The following is a 21,522-nucleotide window of genomic DNA, read 5'->3' on the forward strand; positions in this document are numbered from 1 at the left end:
GAAATCTAAGTATACTATATATACTGCATCCCCCTTATCCACATGTTTGTTAACCCCTTCAAAGAACTCTAATAGATTAGTAAGACATGATTTCCCTTTTACAGAAACCATATTGACTTTTGCCCAACAAATTACATTCTTCTACGTGTCTGACAATTTTATTCTTTATTATTGTTTCAACTAATTTGCCCCGTACTGACGTTAGACTTACCAGTCTGTAATTGCCATGGTCGCCTCTAAAGCCCCTTTTAAATATTGGTGTTATGTTAGCTGTCCTCTAGTCCTTGGGTACAGAATCTGATTTAAAGGATGGGTTACAAACTACATGAATAGTTCTGTAATTTAACTTTGAGTTCTTTCAGAAACCGTGGGTGAATGCCATCCGGTCCCGGTGATTTGTTAGTGTTAATTTTTTCAATTTGTTCCAAAACCTCCTCTAATGACACTTCAATCCGGGACAGTTCCTCAGATTCATCACCCACAAAGGATGGTGCAGGTTTGGGAATCTCCCTAACATCCTCAGCCATGAAGACTGAAGCAAAGAAATCATTTAGTCGCTCCACAATGGCTTTATCGTCCTTGATTGCTCCTTTTGTATCTCGATTGTCCAGGGGCCCCACTGGTTTTTAGGTGGCTTCCTGCTTCTAATGTACTTAAAAAACATTTTGCTATTATTTTTTGAGTCTTTGGCTAGCTGTTCCTGATTTTTCTGTGTGTCAGTGGCCCCGAACGAAAACGGTTCCTCACCCTTGCTTTAGTAGGTATAAGTCAGTAAAGTTAATGGAGGTTGATTATGAGATTAATCGAGGAATTGTGATTTACACCAGTTAAAGATCTAGCCCTTTATTTTCAGCATTCAATCATCATCCAGCTAAAATATAGATCTACCTGACACACGACTATTAAACACAAATTCAAAGCATTTAATTTTTAAAGTTTACACAGCATATTAAAATTTATATCTGCTATTATGTTTTAGGAGCCCTTTTGGGCTTTAATGTAAGTCTCAAAGAATATTTTAGTCCTAAATGGTTGAGATTCTTTAAGTCAGACAAATAATAAGCTAATGTTTTGGGTGTGTGTGTGTGTGTGTGTGTGTGTGTGTGTGTGTGTGTGTGTGTGTTGGTTCTACTGAAGATCCTGGGAGGTGTTGTGTGCTCTCAGTTCCACTGATATCAACTTGCAGGACTGGGCCTTTAGAACATGTGTTCTATAATTGGCGCACATTCCATAGACAGAATGATGCCGTCGGGATTATGTTTAACCACAAGTGGTGGGGCAGATTTGCTTTGGATGTATTTTTTAACATTTCCTAAATATTCCCCCCAAAAATGTAAACAGTTACACACATTATGTACACATCATATGTGGTTTACTTGCGGCCAGTCCAGTTAATTCCTTTGGCAATGAAAATGTACGAATACTGTGAAATATTCACATAAAATATGACATTCACTTGTGGCAGAAGCTGTTGAATTGAAGTTTTGAAGTTTTACTAATTCTCAGTTTATAATGTAAATGCTGGGAAGAAGAGTTCTCTGCAGTGAATGGAGACTTATATGCAATGTAAACTAGCTTTCGCTAATGTGGTTGATGCTTCTCCTCACAACGTATTAGGAATAATTTTTTTTAAGCTTTCATTACTTGCTCCATGTGGATGGTTTCAGTCCTTTAAAAATGGACCTAGTCACTTCATTGCTTTGACACTGATGGTTAACATCACTAGTTTAGGACCTCAGTAGTCTGAGGTATAGAAGTTGAAAGTAATTACTGGATTGGGACAAAGATTGGGTTGTGAGTTTTCTTTAGGAGTGTTGTTTAGCATTAGGAATACTTCTTGAATCTGATGCCAAATGCCCTTTAAAATGATTCTATTTACAGCCTATGGCAGATGAAAACTGCATTTTTTTTCTTTCGTAACGGATAATACTAGAAATTCCAAGTGTATCAATTACAGATTAGACAGTTTTTTTCTTGCCTTTCTCAGTACTTTCACATACTATTCATATGTGAGAGTTTACTGTTTCACTGTTATCAGAATATGATCCTAAATCAAATTTGGCTAAAATTGCCCATATTGGATTCTATGACAAGAATGTAAATACACTTTACCATGCATTTCTACAGCATCCTATTAACCTGAAAAAACAGACGTTGTCCATTTTGATGCTAACTTGTGTCAACACTAGATAGACGCACACACATGCACGTATGCACCCAGTAATTCTGCCTTAGAGTCCACTTCCAAACTTCACTGAAGTTCATTACAAATACTTTCTATACTGTACATTTGTTCTGTGGTGATACTTAGAAAGGTTTTGCATTTGATTTTATAACTGGCATTCTTGGCTTGACATAACATGGTAATTTATATAATCAGGACTTCAAAAAAATAAAATTAATATAGAGTTTGAAAGTGTTTTCTAAAATTATATATATAGGCGGGTCTTATTCCCCAGTCTGAAATGCTTATGTGCCTGCATGGCTTTTATACATGTGAGTTATTCCCTTTGAATTTAAGCAAATATCAAAGGTGCTGGAAAGACTGTGTGTGGGGGGGAAGGGGGACGGGAAATCCCTCATCTGCCGTAAACCCAACCTTTCTGGTCCCCAGCTGCCCTCACCCTGCCATAGTCCCTCCATCTCCCACCAGCTCTATCTCCCCCTGGAGAGCTCTCTCCCCCCCCCCCCCCGCAAAAACAAACAAACATATTCTTCTTATCTTACTCTCCCTATTGATCCATCTGACACCCTCTGGTGATGGCACTTACAAGCTAAATTAAACTTAGTCACATTTCAGTTTATAGTGTCCATTTCTCTTATTACATTTTTCTGGAGAATTTGAGGATGTTCTCCTTTGCAACTTAAAGTTATCACCGCTTCAAAGTTCTTCAATTATATTAAAGAGCTATGGGTTAAATTCTGGCCCATTAAAGTCAATGGGACCTGGGCTACACTACGCGATACGTCTATAAAAAATGTGTAGTTGGATTTGGCTTACCTTAAGCTGAGCTGCTGCAGCGTCTACTCTGCGGTAGGCCGACAGGAGTATATTCTCCCATCCTCTTCACTTACTCCTCACAGAATGAGGAACACAGGATGCCAGTGGGGGCTTCCCTCAGCATTTGATTTGGGGGTTTACACTAGACCTGCTCAATTGAATACTAGAAGATCGACCTCCAGATGGTCAATCTTCTCCATAGTGTAGATATGCCCTGGGAGTTTTGTCACTGACTTCCGAGGCATTACACCGTTTAAGGCCAACATTCTATTTCCACCTTATTCCATATACTGAGTTCTTAACAAAGTAGATTTCCCAGTTAGAAATACTATTTAGATGTGAGCATTTACTGTTTCACTGTTGTCTATTGCTAAAATTAGCTCTTGTGAGTATAACTTAATATTTCTCATGGCAGTATTTTTGGTAAGATAATTTTTTGCTTCCATTCCAAGTTCTTTTCCTTTTGGCAATTTCTCCTACCCTGGTGGTGCAGCAGTAATTTTACGGCCAATAGTGAAGCTTGGCATATTGGTTCTACAGTGCAGTCTTCCAATTTTAAGAGGTTAGAACTTTTCCAGAAGTCTTAGGAAAGTGAAAGCTGATGCATGAAACTTTGAGAAAAATGGCATTTGATTTAAAGAGATGTTATGGATGGATTGCTAATATGACTAGCATTGACTTGTTTAAAATGACAACTTAAAAGTAATGGTAGGATTGTAGTTGGTTAGACATTCCTCTGTGGATTGTTGTTAGTGTACTGTGAAAACAAACCCTCCTCTGTTCCTCTTAGTAGCTTATGTTAGTTTTGGGTCAGTCACAAAGGCAGTGTTAATGAAAACGGCAGTGTTCTTAAAAGTAATTGCCATCAGCAGCTGCAAAGGAGAGGAGGTGCAGATGACTTTGCTAGAGGCTTCAGCAGTGTTTGGTACAAGAAAAAATGACCTTTTTTGAGGTCCTTATTCATTCAACTCTGAACAAACAGGAAGACAGGTCTGTGTCTGAATGAGCTTGCAATCTAAGGGCAAGATTTTGATGCTTTTACTCACACTGAGTAGTACTTACTCAAGGTGAGTAAAGTTATCAGAATATGATCCTAAATCTAATTCGGACAAAATACTCTTTTAAGTCCTTTCTGAAACACTGAATAAGCTCCAATCTTTGGATCAGTGGTGCATATACCTCTTTGTTTATCTGGAGCTGATGATCTTTAACAACTATGGGTTTCAAGGAGGCAACTGAACAGCAATGAGGAGGTCATCTGGTGTAACCACCACCAGGTAGATTTGAACCTGGCATTTTTGGAGCTTAGTGTAGGAGTCTTTACAGCTTAAGCTATAAAGCCAGCTGGCTCCCAGTTTAGACTGTAGAGCTCCCTTGTTCTTACCTCTGACTGTAAGTGGTCTAAGTGCCACTTCATGGGACAGTGAACCTCACTAAGTGTGTGGGTTACGCTGGCACACACAGAGTCAGAGAGATTTCCATGTATACAAGGAAGCACTGAAGAAGCCTCAAATCCAAAACAATTGTAGGAAAGAAACTCTAAAGGCCAGTGTGTTTCACAGAAATGACAATGTAGAAGTAATGATTAGGTTGGCTGGCTTAAAACCTTTCCTTCTGCCAACTGTAAATCCCCTTCTCTTGTTTTCAGTGGATCAGATAAAATGCAGGATAAATGGGCGATGAGGTATTCCGTTGTGGGGTGGAATGAATTCAGACAGCACAAATGAGGTTTTGATCATCTGGATCTTCCATGGAATAGTGAATGAAGAAAAGAAAAGAGACATTGTTTTTCATCTGCAGCATATGCTTTCATCTTTTGTGTGCTTGTGTGATTGTGGTTGATGTGAGAGTAGAAGGTTATCATTGCACCCATGTCAAATCAACAGGTCTTTAATTTTTAACAGGCACAGCATGTATTTCTGGCATTTGATGGATAGTTATAACTGAATTAGACAGTGGCAAAGTGAACTTTAGGTGAACCGAGATCATCATCACAGTAGACCTGAAAATTAAGAATTGTGATAGGGTCAGTGGGTTTTAAAAATCTCCCATTTTTTGGCAGATATCTAGAAGACTGCAAAGGGCCATACTGCGTACATTTTCTGGAACTGGTCTCATTGCCCTTACCACAAATCACATTTAAGTAAGAATTAGAGGGTGATTTGAATCTTGCCTCCATTTGTTGAACCTTTCTGTTCTGTTATGGTTGTATTGGGGTTATAGATAGCATTCCTGTCACTGTAACTGCAGTCCCAAATTAATTGTAGTGAAATGCAGAAAGTTCAAAGAGATTTGGTTCCCAAGCTTACTAATGAGCACCAGGTTCTCTTCACACTTAATGAACCAAGATTTCTATGTGATTTTTTTGGGGGTGGGGGTGGGGGAGGGAAGGCAAGAGTTCACACAACTGAACAATGACTTTACAGTGTAAAGAGTATGCAGCTGTGCCATCTGAAGCTGTCCTCAGTTATGAGCAACAAAGCTTAAATAGATTGTACTGTGAAGAGGTACAGCGCTGTGAGTGTGAAGCATAGCTTTTGCTTCTGCTTCACTGACCTGTCTGCTTGCAACAGCAATGGGCCCTTGATGAGAGCTTAGGCAGGGAGAGCTGCGTACGGCGACTCTTTCAAAATCATTCCTTGTAACTTGAATAGAGAAGAGGAAACAAAATGAAGTTTCAGTTGATCTCTTTCCAGGGATGTGCTGCTGCGTTTTCTTGAAAATCCCATGCTCTCCATCTAAAAGTCAACGGTGATTCCTAATCCACTTCAGCTGATCCACAACCCACTAAATTGAATATTTTCAGCAAAGAGTTTATTTTCTTTCTAAGTAGTAACAACAAAGTTTATACGCACACACTGAGATAGATACATTTTTTTCAAACTAAACAAATCACAGATATTTCACTTTAGTTTGGTGATCTTCCAGAGGCTCATATCTTATCTTAATCAAATGTATTTGAAATATATTATATATTTCCTAATTTGCCCCTCTAGATATTTCTATTGTGTCCTTTACTCTGTTGCTCTGTATTTTTGTACATAAACACCATAGTAGGTGGGTGATGTACTTGTACACATACACAGACGTGCGCGCTTGACAATATACATACACCTCTGTGCTCTTCTGCTTGTGTATATACCTATGCACTACACTACTCATAAATACATAGCTATATAGAGCCAGATACAGTCATGGTGCAGGAATTTAATGATTCTAACATAACTTAAAATTTTCAATCTGAGACAATGCCACAATGTGAAGTACAGAGGCAACACGGAGCTTTTAGGTTATCTAGAATAATACTCTGACTTAATCCTTGCTCGGCTGCTCTTCAAAACAGAAATACAAAAAAATGCCAGTAGGTTAGCAAAGCAGAAAGCCAGTTCTGCAGCAGGAATCTATTTTTACTGTGATATAATTGTTCTGCTCTTTTGAAGGTCTTAATTTTGGCTTTAAATAATGCAAAAGCATCAGAAAACATCTGCTGTTGCCCTCAGTCTCATACTAAAGATAGAGAAAGCTGACAAAAAGGATTTTTGTGTTTTTTAAAATACAAAATAGTATAATTTTAAATACCTTGATGTTGTGCCTATGCAGATTTAAAACTTTAGAAAGCTCTCCAGTCTGCTGTAGTGGTTTGATAGTACCAGTGGCGAAAGTTGACAACCCCCCGTGGCTGACCCCTCTTGCTCTCTCTCGCCTAATCAAATTTTGTGTTATGTTTCCAGATAGCTGATCAGCTTCCCTGGATTTCGCTGACGACACAGGAAAGCTTTGCTTGAAGATGGAAACACTGGAGTCGGAATTGACCTGCCCTATCTGTCTGGAGCTGTTTGAAGACCCACTGCTGCTGCCTTGTGCTCACAGCCTCTGTTTCAACTGTGCGCATCGCATATTAGTCTCCCACTGTGCCACCAACGAATCAGTGGAATCCATCACTGCCTTCCAGTGCCCTACTTGTCGTTATGTCATCACTCTCAATCAACGTGGTCTAGACGGATTGAAGCGCAACGTCACTCTGCAGAACATTATCGACAGATTTCAGAAAGCTTCAGTGAGTGGGCCCAATTCTCCTAGCGAAACCCGCCGAGAGCGGGCATTTGATAGCAACAGCATGTCATCCAGTGAAAAAGTTCTGTGCCAGTTCTGTGACCAGGACCCTGCCCAGGAAGCAGTGAAGACGTGTGTCACTTGTGAGGTATCCTACTGCGAGGAGTGCCTCAAAGCGACTCACCCGAACAAGAAGCCGTTCACGGGCCACCGTTTGATAGAGCCCATTCCGGACTCTCACATCCGAGGATTAATGTGTCTGGAGCATGAAGACGAGAAAGTTAACATGTATTGCGTGACTGATGACCAGTTAATTTGTGCCTTGTGTAAACTGGTTGGACGGCATCGTGATCATCAGGTGGCAGCTTTGAGTGACCGCTATGACAAATTGAAGGTTAGTTTTACCTACTCATCCCTTGCAAGTGGGGTGTGAAAGGAAGTGTAATGACTGTTTAGTTGCATGCTGGGGAAATATGTTTTCTCACATGTCTTTGTAAGCATATAATATACATATATCTATTCTTGAAAAGGTATCAATTAATTTGTCTTAGATAAAGTTCTCAGGATTATCTAAACTTCCCTATATTTACCCTAGGGAATATCAGATACACTACAAATACTAAAGTAAACTTTGTTTAGTTTCTTAAAACATTATCCATAGTAACTTGTAAGTTTTTAATGTTGACTGCTGTACATACAAGGATGTATGTATGGGTATACATATTAGTGGACAGTGATTGAAATTTCAGACATTCTTTGAATATTCTGATGATGATGATGATTTCTAATGCAGTTGCTTACCACTTGAAATCCCTCTATCAGTACTAAGAAGGGGATGCATTTGTAAGAGCTGCCTTAAGGGCTCCACTTGCTTCGCCAGTCTGGGGAACTGAATTCTAACTCCACTCTTGCAGCAGCAGCATTTGCCCATGCTGACATAGAAATGAAAACAAACATGAAATTGTTTCAGAGCTATCTGTGACATTTCTATGGTTATATGATTCTCTTTCACTTTCATAGGGAAATGGCATCTATCCTATCAGGTAGCAATGCTGTTCTGACAGTCCTGTGTTTCATTGCTGAACGTCTTCAGTGTAGTGCCGGAATTGCTAACACACATTCTCTGGATGTTCTCCAGTTTCACCATGGAATTAATTTAACAAAACTCCAACTCAGGTAGTGGTAACTAAGTTGAGAAGTAGTATGCCTCTTTGAGCTCAGGATCTTTTAGTTCCAAGATTTGCATAATGCTGTAGAACATTAATAAGAAAGAACCTTGGAAACCCTCCCCCTCTCGCTCCCTTCCCCCCCCCCCCATTCCTTAGGGAAATGCAGCTTTCAAAGGAAGACTACAATTGAAAGATCATGAGTAGGAAGGTAAAAAGATCATTCTTCTTTATGCAATGATTATAATGGTAAGAAACCAAGTGAATAGGTTGAATTATCTTGAGATCATATCTCAAAAGTTATGCTAATAACATGCATTATTGTGTGTGTGTGTGTGTGTGTGTGTGTGTACATATGAGTACATATAAAAATCACATTATATTAAAACAGTGAATACTAATGGGAAGACAATTTAGCTGAAAATAACAGCTTCCTTTGAAAATGTTAATGAATTTCTTGTTTAATAATGAAATATGGTTATTTTTACATAAATTACACAATTTTATTCTTTGATAAATATAAGGTTTTTGGTCATGATTGATATGATTTTACCTTTAGTATTAAATAACAGGGATAGAAAAAAACTAGTAATAGGCTTAATGAAATGTTAGTATTTGGTAGACTATTTAGAAGTGTTACATTATTATCATCATCATTCATTCATTTATTTATATTGGTAAGAATGCACTATTTAACGTGAAATATCTGCGATAATTAAATATTGGGTAAGTATGTTTTTGAGGCTCTCAACATAAGCAATTAGGAAAGATCTAGCATTTTATTTAAACGTTGTAAGCCTAACTGCAGCATTTTAAAAACAGTTGTCTCTTTCCTTTATAGCTTTGAGTTAATATCAATACCCATGCTAGTTTCTAATGTGCTTAAGTTTTCTGCTAGCTCTGGTTGTAAACATGAATACATTGTGTAGAGAAGAGCAATATAAGATGATGCCATTTTGCTTTAATAACACGAGTGGTCCTGAGGGTAGTGGATTTTGCCCATGAAAGCTCATAATTGTATATATTTTGGTTAGTCTCTGCGGTGCCAGAGGACCACTCATTGTTTTTAAAGTTACAGACTAAGATGGCTACTCCTCTGAGATTTTTGCTTTAATGACAATGCAAATCATTGATTAAATTCCTTCTAAATTTCTTGCGCTAAAATTATCTCTTTACATATTGTATGACAATGTTTTGGCATTTTGTGTCCAAGGTAGCAAAATACATATTTTCTTGGCCATATCAGTCCTGTCAGATAGTTGATCTCTTCCCATGGTTAGTTCTGTCAGATAACAAGCCTCTATGAAGACTATTTGGTATCTGCTTCAAGCTACCATTTCCTTCATATAATCCCAGCTTTCCTCCTCCATATGCTGCAGTACACTCTGAAAAGAAGGGTTGTAGGCCAGGTAGTTTCTTTCCAGATCAAAGCTCTATTGTCTGGCTATAAGCAAGCCCAGAACTGTTCTTAGGGGTAGGTGAGCTGGGCGGACTCCCGGGGCTGCCATTTTCAAGGGGCCGCCGCCAGTTGGTTAGGATCGACCCTGAGCAACCCTATTTGAAAACTGAGCCCCATCCCTTCTCTCTCTACCCTTCTTCTTCAAGAGGCTGAAAATATTTTATGTGCTAAAATCTTAGAGTGAAATCTACAGCATGTAAATCGGCATCATCCCATTACAATAAAGGGAGTGATGTGGATTTACATCAGCTGAAGATCTGGCCCATACTGTCAGACAAGCACAAGTTCCAAATCTACTCTTTAATTGCAGTCTCCTCCTTCATTAAGGACAATGCCAACACAATTGAAAGATCTTGATCTTGAGTTTTTATATAGTACTGTTCATCTACATGGCCATGTAGAAGATAATAAACTACAACATCAATTAAAAGAAGTGGATCAAACTGATAGTTGAGAAAATACTGTGATAGAAAAATGGTGGTGGTACAAATATTTTTTGAAAAAATGAATGTGTATTACTCTTTAGAATCGCTGTACTCATTCTTAAATTTCTAATGATAACTTCCTTATTAAAAAAGCACAAACCACACTTTGTGACATTTTTTCCCATGAAGGTTTTCTTTTTTTAAAATCAACATACTGTTGATGCTAACAGCAACTAGTTGGTTTTTGATATGTGGCTCTGGGTGTCAAGCTATGCTAATTACTTGCATTCTATCCCAGCAGTGTTGCTAATTATTTAAACAATATTTCATCCTTCATTAATCATGGGACAAAAGATGCCATTACAATCTAGCTCCTTTTGTGACAAAAATGAAGCCCTTTAATTAAGAGTTCTGGTACACTTGTCTGAGGCATGCATGCTAGAGTGGGTTTAACAGTCAATGTAACAGTCATTGTGAAGCTCTGGAAATGAGAAATAAAAGTCTAAATCACTTTGCTTTGATAGTAATAACTTCAGTCCTGTGAGGTGCTGAGTACTCTCATCATTTATCAGCCCCTCTGTGATTTGAAGGCACTCATTTTCTTACAGTGGTAGGTCCCTGGTATTTTTTTAGTTATAGGATCACATGAAAAATCTTTTGTTTATTATATAATAATTAACAAAGGACATCAGATATATATGTGTATAATAAAAATGGGGCAAGTCAATAATTAATATATATGGCATGATGTAGTGTTAACATTGTGGTAGAACTTAAAATTAATCTTCTTTTACATAAACAATGTATAATGTATTATAAATATTAATAGGCTCACAATAGTCTAGCAAATGCTCACATTTAACCCACTATATGAAGGCAAAAAAATCTCTCTGTTACTCAGTGAACATTCAAGGTTTCCTTTTTTGTCTTGGAGCAATGGAATGAAAACATGCAACTGGAACATATACTAACTTTTTCAGGGAAACAACTTAAAATTAAATTCTCCAATAGCTAATGTTAACGTATATAAATATAGCTAAGATTTTTGAATGAGAGAGAATATTGTGGGAAGACAAATGTAACACACACAGAGGTAGTCAGCTAATGTTCATTCTGGGATGATAAATGTTACATTGGGGGTCTGACAAAAGAAAAAAATATATATTGTGTCAAATTCTCAAATGCTGTAAATAAAAATAGCTCAAATGAAGTAAATAGAGCAGCTCACATTTACATCAGCTTAGAATCTGGTCCGTAACTTTTTTATAGTTCTATCTCACATAATACCATGCAATGTAAATCAGTTTGGGTGGCCTTCATACTACGTAATCAAGAGATCTTTTGCTGGGTCTTCTGTACCCCTGAACATTTCTGTGAAATTAATATCAATGCTGACGGTGTCTTAGGCATGTTTATGAAGGATAGATCAGATCCCAAAGTAGAATTTTGTAACTGCAAGAGTGGTCCCTTTTTCATTAGCATTTTCTGCATTTTTACTTCCAAAAGTACACCAACAAAAAGGGATTGTTAAATTCTGCTTGGATTTATTGGTGACAATAATACACAGACAATAATAATAGACATAACTATAATCAAAATCCACATTTTTGGTCATTTTGTGACAGAATCCATTTTAAAATCTCCTCCGGGTCCCCATCTGAATCAGGACACAGGGAAAATGAATCCATTTACCTTAACAAGCTTAGTGCTCACAAATGTTTCTTTGAGTAGGAAGCCACTATAAAATATTTAAGTACTGGGAAAATCAAAGTTACATCTTGCAAAACTACTTTGGGCATATTAACACAGAAAGCCTTTACCAAATCCAAAGCTTCTAAAAATAAAGTATAAAAGCACATGCATCCTTTCCTATTGTTTTAAACCTAAGGTTATAACCCTAAATAGCTAAATGTCATTGCGCAGATACTGACACAGTATATGCTGACATTTTCAGTCCAGCATTCTTTTTCATATTACTTTCTAATTTATGCACCGATCATTAATCAAGTTGAAAATGTAGTATCTTCAGGGTCTGACATTGCAAACCTGTACTCATGTAAATAGTCTGGATGACCACACATGATTTTGTGCGTCCAGGTTTGAACAGCACGTCATTGTGTGCATCTATTATTTGTTTGTATATGTATGTATAGATCAATACCTATGCACACAAAGCTACTAGTAATAGCTATATGTATGTGTTTTTTTGTGTGTATATATAACAAAGTATGTATAAGACAAGTGTATATGTGTATAGTACATTCAAGATACTAGTAATATCCATATTTAAACACATGCACAAATGCATTGTGTGTATGTATGAAAATAGAAACATGTCAGTGTGCATACAATGTATGTGTTAAAATTACATACACAACTATTTATATGCATCTAATGATATATGCATTCCATATATCATATACTTGTGACTATTGCTAGCAACTTTATGAATGTAATGGATCTATATTTTTAACTTGATTAATGTATCCTTTTAAAAACATCTTTCCTATTACCAATTTTCATATCCATGGATATCTTTTCCCTTTTTATCTTTGTAACTTTTATTAACATTAGCCTTAGAGGAAATTATACAGATAATGCATTTAGGAAAGAATATGCACCTAAGAAGAAACAAACACAGACTTTGTCAATGGGATCAGTTTTTCACTCTGTCAATGAGTACAACATATGGTTTGAAGAATGTGGAAGAATTGTTAACTTACCTTACAAGATTGAATATTTTCCTTCTGCTTGCTTAGTTTTAAATGATTTTGAGCAATAGCCAGTTGCCACCTTTCTTTCAAGTTATGCAGCTTTCGTATTTAATAAAAGTATATTTAACCTGACAAAATGTGTCCTAGGGAAACTGGAATTCAATAGCTTCTTGGCTATTCCCTATGTGAACTTAATGAATTAAATCAAACAGTTTTAATAAATATTGTATTGTTAAAATACATAAATTAGGAATGAAATATCCATACCATGGAGTTAATAAATTGTCGCATTAGATATTGCCTGATCTAAAAATTGTGTATTCTGTTGCCTAGATTATTCTTTTTGGTGTCATATATTGATACTTAATCACATTTACTTGTATAGAATATTATCTAAACATATAGTCATACTCCTCTCCTTGCAGTATACTGATAACCAGACAATAAAAATAAAACTAATATATATGTGTAGCCGTGGTGTTTGGGGGATTATTGTGCTACAAAGAATATGTAACCTAGGTAACAAATAGAATAATCATTCCTGACTACACAAATGTATTATGTTAACATACTTATACAATTATGAGAATTCTCTTTTTCGCATCTACTTTTTTGTTTTAATGTGTGACCTTAAGTGTGTGTGTGTGTGTGTGTGTGTGTGTGTGTGTGTGTGTGTGTGTGTGTGTGTGTTCTTCCAATTCAGAATGTTTTGGTGGAGAGAGGAGCAGTACTATCTAACATTTAATTATGGTAACAACTTTTTAAGTATTTTTTCTTTAGAAAATCTTTTAAAGTAAATTTAGATTTTGCTTGGTAGCCAACAATGCCTGAAGTGACTTGTGCATGTGACTATATACTATAATTTCACAGAGAAAAACAAGTGGTATAAAAAATTCCTCTACATGTTCAAATAAGTTCAAATATAATATAAAATAATATATTTTATTATATTTTCTGAGGATCTACTTTATTAAAAAACAAGTAGCCATGTAAGTTTTGTGGCATATTAAACAAAACTTTAGCAAGTCTACCAAAGGCACTGAGTTATTTGGACTTACTGTTTGGTTTTCTCCCATTTTTGTCTCATAGTAACTTTATTTAACAAAATGTTGTGTTGATGGTATTGGTTACTCGGGATACGTCTAGACTACATGCCTCTGTCGCCAGAGGCATGTAGATTAGGCTACCCGACATAGTAAAATGAAGCGGCGATTTAAATAATCGCTGCTTCATTTAAATTTACATGGCTGCCGCGCTGAGCCGTCAAACAGCTAATCAGCTGTTTGTCGGCTCAGCGCGATAGTCTGGACGTGTGGGTGTCGACATCAAAGGTATTTGTCGACCACCCAGGTAAACCTCATCCCATCTCGGGTGCACATAAATGCCCCGGCGGGTGCCATGGTGCCCGCGGGCACCACGTTGGGGACCACTGGATTATACTATAATGCAGTTTTACACTCTTCTTATGTTTTCAGGGAAACTAGATTAAGAAATCAATTGAGAAAGTCTGTAATAATTTTCCATCATGCTAGTCCAGAACTTGGGGCGCTGAGCATTGTTCCAAATCCCTCCCAAAATTTGCTTTCAATTTTAACAAGACCAAATGATTTACTGAGAAGACCATCAGTCTCTCCTCACAGTGCTATCTTCCTTATCTGTTTGAAGTTTAGATGGTAATGAAGAACCAGTGCATAGGAGGTGTTTTAGAAAGGACAGAGATTTATGTGGTTAAAAAATAAATAGCTATATCAAAATTGAAATAATTTTTTTTGAAATTTTTAAAAATGAAATAGCAGAAATGGTAAAGGGAAAAATAATTCTTATAATAAGTTTAGGAAATGCTTAGTGGTTGGGTGGTGAGCTGTGATAGAGGCAGAAATCAGTTAATTTTTTAATATATGTGTGTATATAAAGAATACCATAGCCCCGTGAGCTTATTATTTTAAATTCACATGGTCTTTTAAATTAAAACTGTCAAATACATTTTCAGACAAAACGGTGTTAAAGTGGAGTTGAGTTTGAGAGTTCACAACAAAAATGTAAGTGTAAAAAATAATTGCTGCGTTTGTGTAAGTATTCTAAAAGCAAGCATTATAAGCCTGGGAAATGCAAATTGTGTTTAAACATGTTAAAGCACTATAATACAGCCATTTAACACTTAACTGTGACCGGCAATCATGCAACACAAAAATCATATGATTATGATTAAGGCATTTTAATATTTGTGGTCTTGGGTTTGATTAAATTGATTATTAAGACCACTAGGTTTTTCTCTTCACTGTTTTCTGATCTTGACATGCATCAAGTAATGTTACCAACACATCATCAATTCTCTTTCATGTATTCTAGCATTAGGGTCTTGAAAGAAGATTAAAAACTTTGCAGTGTAAATTCATTGCTGTTTTCTTTTGCTCTAAATTATTCTGTACATCTTATCCACAATTTTTATATTTATTAACAAAATGGTATCACCTTGTGCGAATATTCATAATCTGTGCTGCCTCTCCTTCCTCAAAGTTGTGTATAATGCAGTCATTCCTATTTCACATCCTTTTTCCATCAGACTTACGTAGCAGCCAACTAGTTATTTTGGAATCCATGTCATAGGAGCTGCTCCTGAATCTAGGGAAAGGGGGCTGCTGTTGTTGTTTTCAAATGTATATTGCAGAGACCAACAGGAAAATAATTGTATAAAGAGAGAGCCTATAAAATAGTGGTCTATTTAGATTTAATTAGGCACTAGTGAGGCAACATCAAGAATATTGCGTCCAATTCTGGCGTCCCCACTACAGAAAGGATGTGGATGCATTGGAAAGGGTCCAGCAGAGGGCAACCAAAATGATTGGGGGCTGGAGCACTTAACCTACGAGGAGAGGCTGAGGGATCTTAACTTATTTAGTCTGCAGAAGAGAAGAATGAGAAGTTGAAGATAGCAGCCTTCAATTTCCTGAAGGGAGGTTCCAAAGAGGATGGAAAGAGGCTGTTCTCAGTAGTGATGAATGGCAGAACAAGGAGCAATGGTCTCAAGTTACAGTGGGGGAGGTCTAAATTGGATATGAGGAAAAACTATTTCACTAGGTGGGCGGTGACGCACTGGAATGGGTTATCTAGGGAGATGGTGGAATCTTCATCCCTAGAGGTTTTTAAGTCTTGGTTTGACAAAGCCCTGGCTGGGATGATTTAGTTGGGATTGGTCCTGCTTTGTGCAGGGGGCTGGACTCGATGACCTCCTGATGTCTCTTCTAGCCCTATGATTCTATGAAGGAAGAGACAGAGAGTCTGACTAAAGAAGAAGTTATGGGATGTCATAAAGGATGACATGTTAACATGTGGTATGATGGAGGATATGGCACTGAATAGAGCACTTTGGAGGGAGAGGACTCAGAGCAGACCCCAGTTGATGGGGCTAAAGTGTTAAAGAAGAAGATTTCAGAGACCAATTAAGTCAAGGCTATATAGTGCTAGGAACTGTACATAGCTATGGTTATTGATTGTACCACCAAGGGGACACCTTGATCCAACGGCTGATGCTGCTCCTGAGTAGTGGGGTAGAAAACACGAGGGAGGCCTTTTTCTGTCCCTACTAGACCTTCAAGTTACCTTGGGATGGTTGATGCAGATATTATCTAACTAGTTGGTTTCATACTCAACCAAGAATTGGGAGAGTAGAAGGCGAAGGAGGGAAGGGAGGCAAGTGAAAGAGGAGGCATTTTTATCATAAGGCAGCAGTGATGAGTAATTCAAGGGACTTGACTAGATATAAAGATCATTAAAAAAAAAAGGAAAAAGAAATAGCATGCCCAATACTGCTATGCGTGTATGTTTTCTCCTTTATTTTTTTCTTGTGATCAAATAAACTCCTCAAGTCTGTAAACGTGCCTGTAAAAGGCTTAGCATATTTTGTGTATCCTATAAATAATAAGTGAAAGAAAAAAAGTGATGTACTGTTGACTTTTGGATGACGTGCCATATGGTGCTAACAATGCTGACTGAAAAAATTTGAGATGTCCTTTTTTCTCATGACCTGTAAAGGGGTGGATAGTGAAAATCACTTTCCTTGTGATTTTTTCCTGTGAGTGTTCATTTCAGACCTATTGTTTTTCTAGAGTGCCTCAACAAAATTCCTGTGTTGGTACTTTAACTTAGTATTCCTCTTTTCCATTACAATGAATTGACTGAGTTCTTTAATTTTCTTCTCTGCAGTTGCTGAAGTGTCATTGCAGCTAGAACTAGATTGGTACAGATATTGTAACAGTCAAGGCATTTTGATAAAATTTGCAAGATTATCTAATATTTGTGGTCTCTAAAACAGTTATTCTTGTTCCTAGGATTTTGAAAATGGAAGAGAGAAGGCAAGGGGCACTGAATGTTGTTCAGTTGTAACTTTTTTCTCCTTTAGGCCACAAGCATTAACATATCATATGTCAACAGTTGTTTATATAAGGATCTGTTTTCAAAGGTGCTTCAGTCCAACTTCTAAAATTAAATTCAGTTTTTCACATAATCTGAAAAAAATGGATATGAAAAATGGTGAGTTCAAAAAAGACTCGGCAGGCAAAATCTGATGTGTAATTTGAGAGCATGCTTTTGACATTTTTACCCTAGCAATCAGAAGCATTAGGTTGAGCAGCAGGTGTAGAAGCATGACCTTTTAATTCAATTTTACAGTGTTTGGTGGATCAGAAGGCTCTCCAAAAACTGTAAGAATAGGGGATCCAATATAAATGACTGTGGCTAAAATTCTCCTTTTTGAGATGTATCTTTTCATGTTTTCTTGTGATTAACAGGAGTTGTGTTTCATAAACAACTGTAGCCTTTTTGTCAGTGTCCTTTCTCGGACATATAAAACATTAGAGACACAAGATGGGTGAAGTAATATGTTTCAGGGGACCAACTTCTGTTGGTGAGATTGACAACCTTTTGAGCTACATAAGAGCTTTTCTTTGGGCATGTCTACACTACCCGTGGCTTCCGAAAGAAGATATGCAAATTAGGCATGCATTTGTATATGTTCTTCCGAACCCTTTTTCTGAAGAGGTTTTTTGAAGAAAAAAAAAAAAGCAGTCCAGACGGGGAGTTTTGTGCAAAACCTCCCTTTTTCGAAAGAATCCTTATTCCTCCAAAAATGAGGCTTACAGGGTTCTTTTGAAAAAGTGGGCTTTTGTGCGAAAACTCCCGTCTAGACTGCTTTTTTTTTTCTTTTTTTCTCGAAAAAAACTCTTCCAAAAAAGGGATCGGAAGATGATATGCCTAATTTCCATGTCTTCTTTCAGAAGCCACGGGTAGTCTAGACGTAGCCTTTAGGTCTGGGAAATATATTCAGGGGTAAATAAAGATTAAACAGATTTGTTTCAAATTAAACTATACGTTTATTGTTGTAATCAGCTGTGACGTTGGGCTAGAACAGAAACTATTGCAGACAGTAGATTAGAAGGGCAATGGAAAGGGAGGTTCTAGTGGGGCAGTGAGGCATGAAGGCCATTGGCTGCACAAAAATGAGGATCAACTAGCACTCCCCCTCCTCCTCCCCCCCCCCCCCCGTCAGTGATGGGTCTGCATCCAACCCTGACACCGTGCAAGAGCAGGGCCTCCATCAAAAACACCCCAGGGCCATGTCTGTGTTGAGCACATCACAATACCAAGCAAAAGGAACACTCTCCTGCACACCCAGCCGTGGTCCCAGATCCAGAGGGGGCAGGCAGTTTCAGCCTGGCAGCATCCCAAGTGTGGGGAATCCATGTGTGGTGAGAAGGTTCTTTGTGAGGACATCAGGGTGCAGGTGGCTTGGCTCAGGTCTTGATGAGGAGGGAGGTTCACAGAGGATTATGGGGGTGGTCTGGGTGCAGGGGCAATGTGACTCATGGTAGGAATTCAGGGGAAGGCGGTTGGAAATCTGCATGGGGAACCTGTGTATGGACATGATGGGGGGGCGGTTTGGAGGGATAGGGCTTAGAAAGGAGATTTGGAAGCTAGTGGGGATGGGGCTTGGTAGGGTGAGGTTCTAGGCATGGGGGGGGGCTTGGTGGAGTAGTTCAGGTGCAGAGTGAGTGTGGCTTGGCAAGGTAGATTTTCAAGTAAGGGGAATTCAGTGGGAGATGGGGGGGTCTGAATTCAGGGAATGGAACTCAGAAGGGGAATCTGAGTGTGCGGTGGGTGTCTGGATGCACAGGAGTTGAGGGGAGGGAGCCACCCAGTGACAGTCCAAAATCTCTCATTTCAGCCATCAAAATAACAGCTCTGAATAATTTTCAGAATTTGTAGATAATTGCTTATTTGTTTAGCTGAGCCAGAGAGGTGGAAGAAGTAATTTCCTCTTAATAGAAGAGGTTGCAAGGGAGGAATAGTGACTCAGAAGTGCCTGGGACTTGTCCTAGAATGGTGCTATTGATGCTACCACTTCTTGTTTGGGATTGTGTCTAAAATCACAAGCTGCACCTCCCCTTTTTGTATTACTTCCTATAATTGCCTGTGCTATATTGCACAATTCCATGTCTCATGCTTTTGGAATTTGTTTTAAAATATTGATGTTTTAATTCTGTGTTAAAAGATAAACTCTAACTTGTCTTGTTGTAAACAAACACAAACATTTTTGGATGGAGTATGATATTTTAATCTTTAGCACACTCATGACAGGCTTAGAATGCTGGGGCTGAGGGAGATGATGACTAAGGAGAGGTAATCTTTCCATGAAAGTGATGAGAAAAGAGACACCAGAATAGAAGAGTTCCATTGTTGAAAAGAACCCAGTTGTCAGGTAAAAGACAGTATAATTGGTGACTTAGGACCGAATTTAGGGGGAGGTGACCAGGCAACTGACAGCATGTTTGGCTTAGCTGACACCACACTTGGGGTGAAACAAAATACAGGACTATGTAGCACTTTAAAGACTAACAAGATGGTTTATTAGATGATGAGCTTTCGTGGGCCAGCAAGTTACTCAGAAGTTTAACAGATGGAACGGGGGAGGGTGCCAAAAACGCTCCTTGCCTGGGATGCCATTTGGTCTAGAGCTAGCACTGTCTAGCATTTGTTGTCTATGCATGCACTGTGGCAAGCTTTTCATTGAAAATGATCCATGTGTCCTGTTTGATTCATGCTTTGTTTTCTTGAAACATGAGGCTGTATAACTATACTCTTTTATTTAAAGGAGCCTAAATTATAGGCTCAGACTTAAGACTGATTACAGAGAGGCAGCTGTTTGCCACAAATGTATTTTATTTAGGAGAAGTCATTTGCTACATTTGTTAGATTCCAGTCAGTGACACTTTGTGCTTTCTTTGCCTCTTATTGACTTACTAAAACAGATAAAAGGGAAGAATAAAATTCTTATCACATTGACTTTTCCCCCATAGGTGTAGCCTAGTGGGTATACATAATCTATTAACATGTGAAAAGTATGTGTATCTGTTTGAGTGTACGCACAGGGGATGAAGGGTTGGATAACAGACCATTTAAATATTTGTTAAAATATTATATTCTCCATCAAAATAACTCTCCCTCCCCTGCACACAGAGAGACTGATAGAGAGGAGGAAATTATTAAAAGAATATATTGCTGGTGCATCCATAAGTAAAATCAATATACAACTTAACCAAAAATAAAAACAGATCTTCTCCGTGTTTTTTCTATGTATGCAATCCAAATAGATTCTGTCAAATAGAAGAGAAATGGGTGCAAAAGTGTGTGAATATGAAGTTGGGAAGAGGTAGAAAGTTTTCAGCATTTGCTACCATCAAGGGCATACACTTTCCACAGCCATTGCACTTTTACTGCAGAGGAATATGTTATCACAGAATGAAAGGCCGTTTCCTTGCCCTTCCCAAGCTTCCTGTCTCCCTGGTACATTGGTGCCTTGTGGGCCATTGTAATTAGGGTTGCCAGGTGTCCGGTTTTGACCGGACAGTCCCATATTTTCTAATAAAGTAAGTTTTATTATTATCATGAGTATCAGTACGTAGTTGCATACTGCCTAGCTAGTAGACACGCTCACACTGCGTGAGTGTGTTTACCAGCCAGGCAGTACACAACTACGCAGTAGAGAGGAGAGGGGTGGGGCCGAGGCAGGATGGAATCCCCGGGGCCGGACTTGCCTGTGCTCCTGGCCTGGGACCATGTGTGGGACAGGCAGAACCCTGGAATCGGCATGTGCTTGGGCCAGCCCCGCTTCCCCTCCCCCGCTTCCTCCGCGGCCAGCCCTGCTACCCCTGACCCCTCTCCCAGCCAGCCCTGCTTCCTGCCAGTCGGTTGTCTTCTCTCCCCTCCCTTCCCCCCCCCCACCAACTAAGATCAAGTGTATCCCGTATTTTTTTGAAACCATCTGGTAACCCTAATTGTAATGGCCACCACAAAATCACAGCAGTTCCACTGTGTTTTGGGCTTTCCTCATCTGAAGGGAACAGGATTTGAGTTGGTAGGGTCAAAGGCTGAGTGCCAAAAGCTACAGTTGAAGGTTATAATTAAATGTACAGGTTAGAAAAAGTTATCTGCAGCAGGATATAATGCCTGCATTCTGTTAGTTGCCCCTCTTGCTTTTCCCACCCCACCCCAAAGAATAATACTTGCCCCCACAAGCTAAAAATTCTGGTGTCAATTCCTGGTCAAATTAGTCAACACTTACAATGATGCGTTTTATTGCACATGTTTAAATGAAGGCAGAATGTCCCTACTGTTTTACTAAACCAGTAAATTGAGTACAAATCTGTCT

At 38.3% G+C, this 21,522-nt stretch overlaps 1 protein-coding gene across 6 annotated transcripts in view; it reads left to right on the forward strand.

Moving 5' to 3' along the window:
- MID1 (midline 1) overlaps nucleotides 1–21,522 on the forward strand; it is a 349,991-nt gene that overhangs the window by 196,019 nt on the left and 132,450 nt on the right. For all 6 annotated transcript variants that reach the window (XM_006120186.4, XM_006120183.3, XM_006120182.4 and 3 more), the window contains exon 2: nucleotides 6,733–7,448. In XM_006120186.4, the coding sequence (XP_006120248.1) occupies nucleotides 6,789–7,448 (660 nt within the window). In that variant the 5' untranslated portion in view covers nucleotides 6,733–6,788. The remainder of the gene's footprint in view (nucleotides 1–6,732; nucleotides 7,449–21,522) is intronic.

This window comes from Pelodiscus sinensis, chromosome 1 (assembly GCF_049634645.1).
Source record: "Pelodiscus sinensis isolate JC-2024 chromosome 1, ASM4963464v1, whole genome shotgun sequence".
In the NCBI taxonomy this organism is placed as follows: domain Eukaryota; kingdom Metazoa; phylum Chordata; order Testudines; family Trionychidae; genus Pelodiscus; species Pelodiscus sinensis.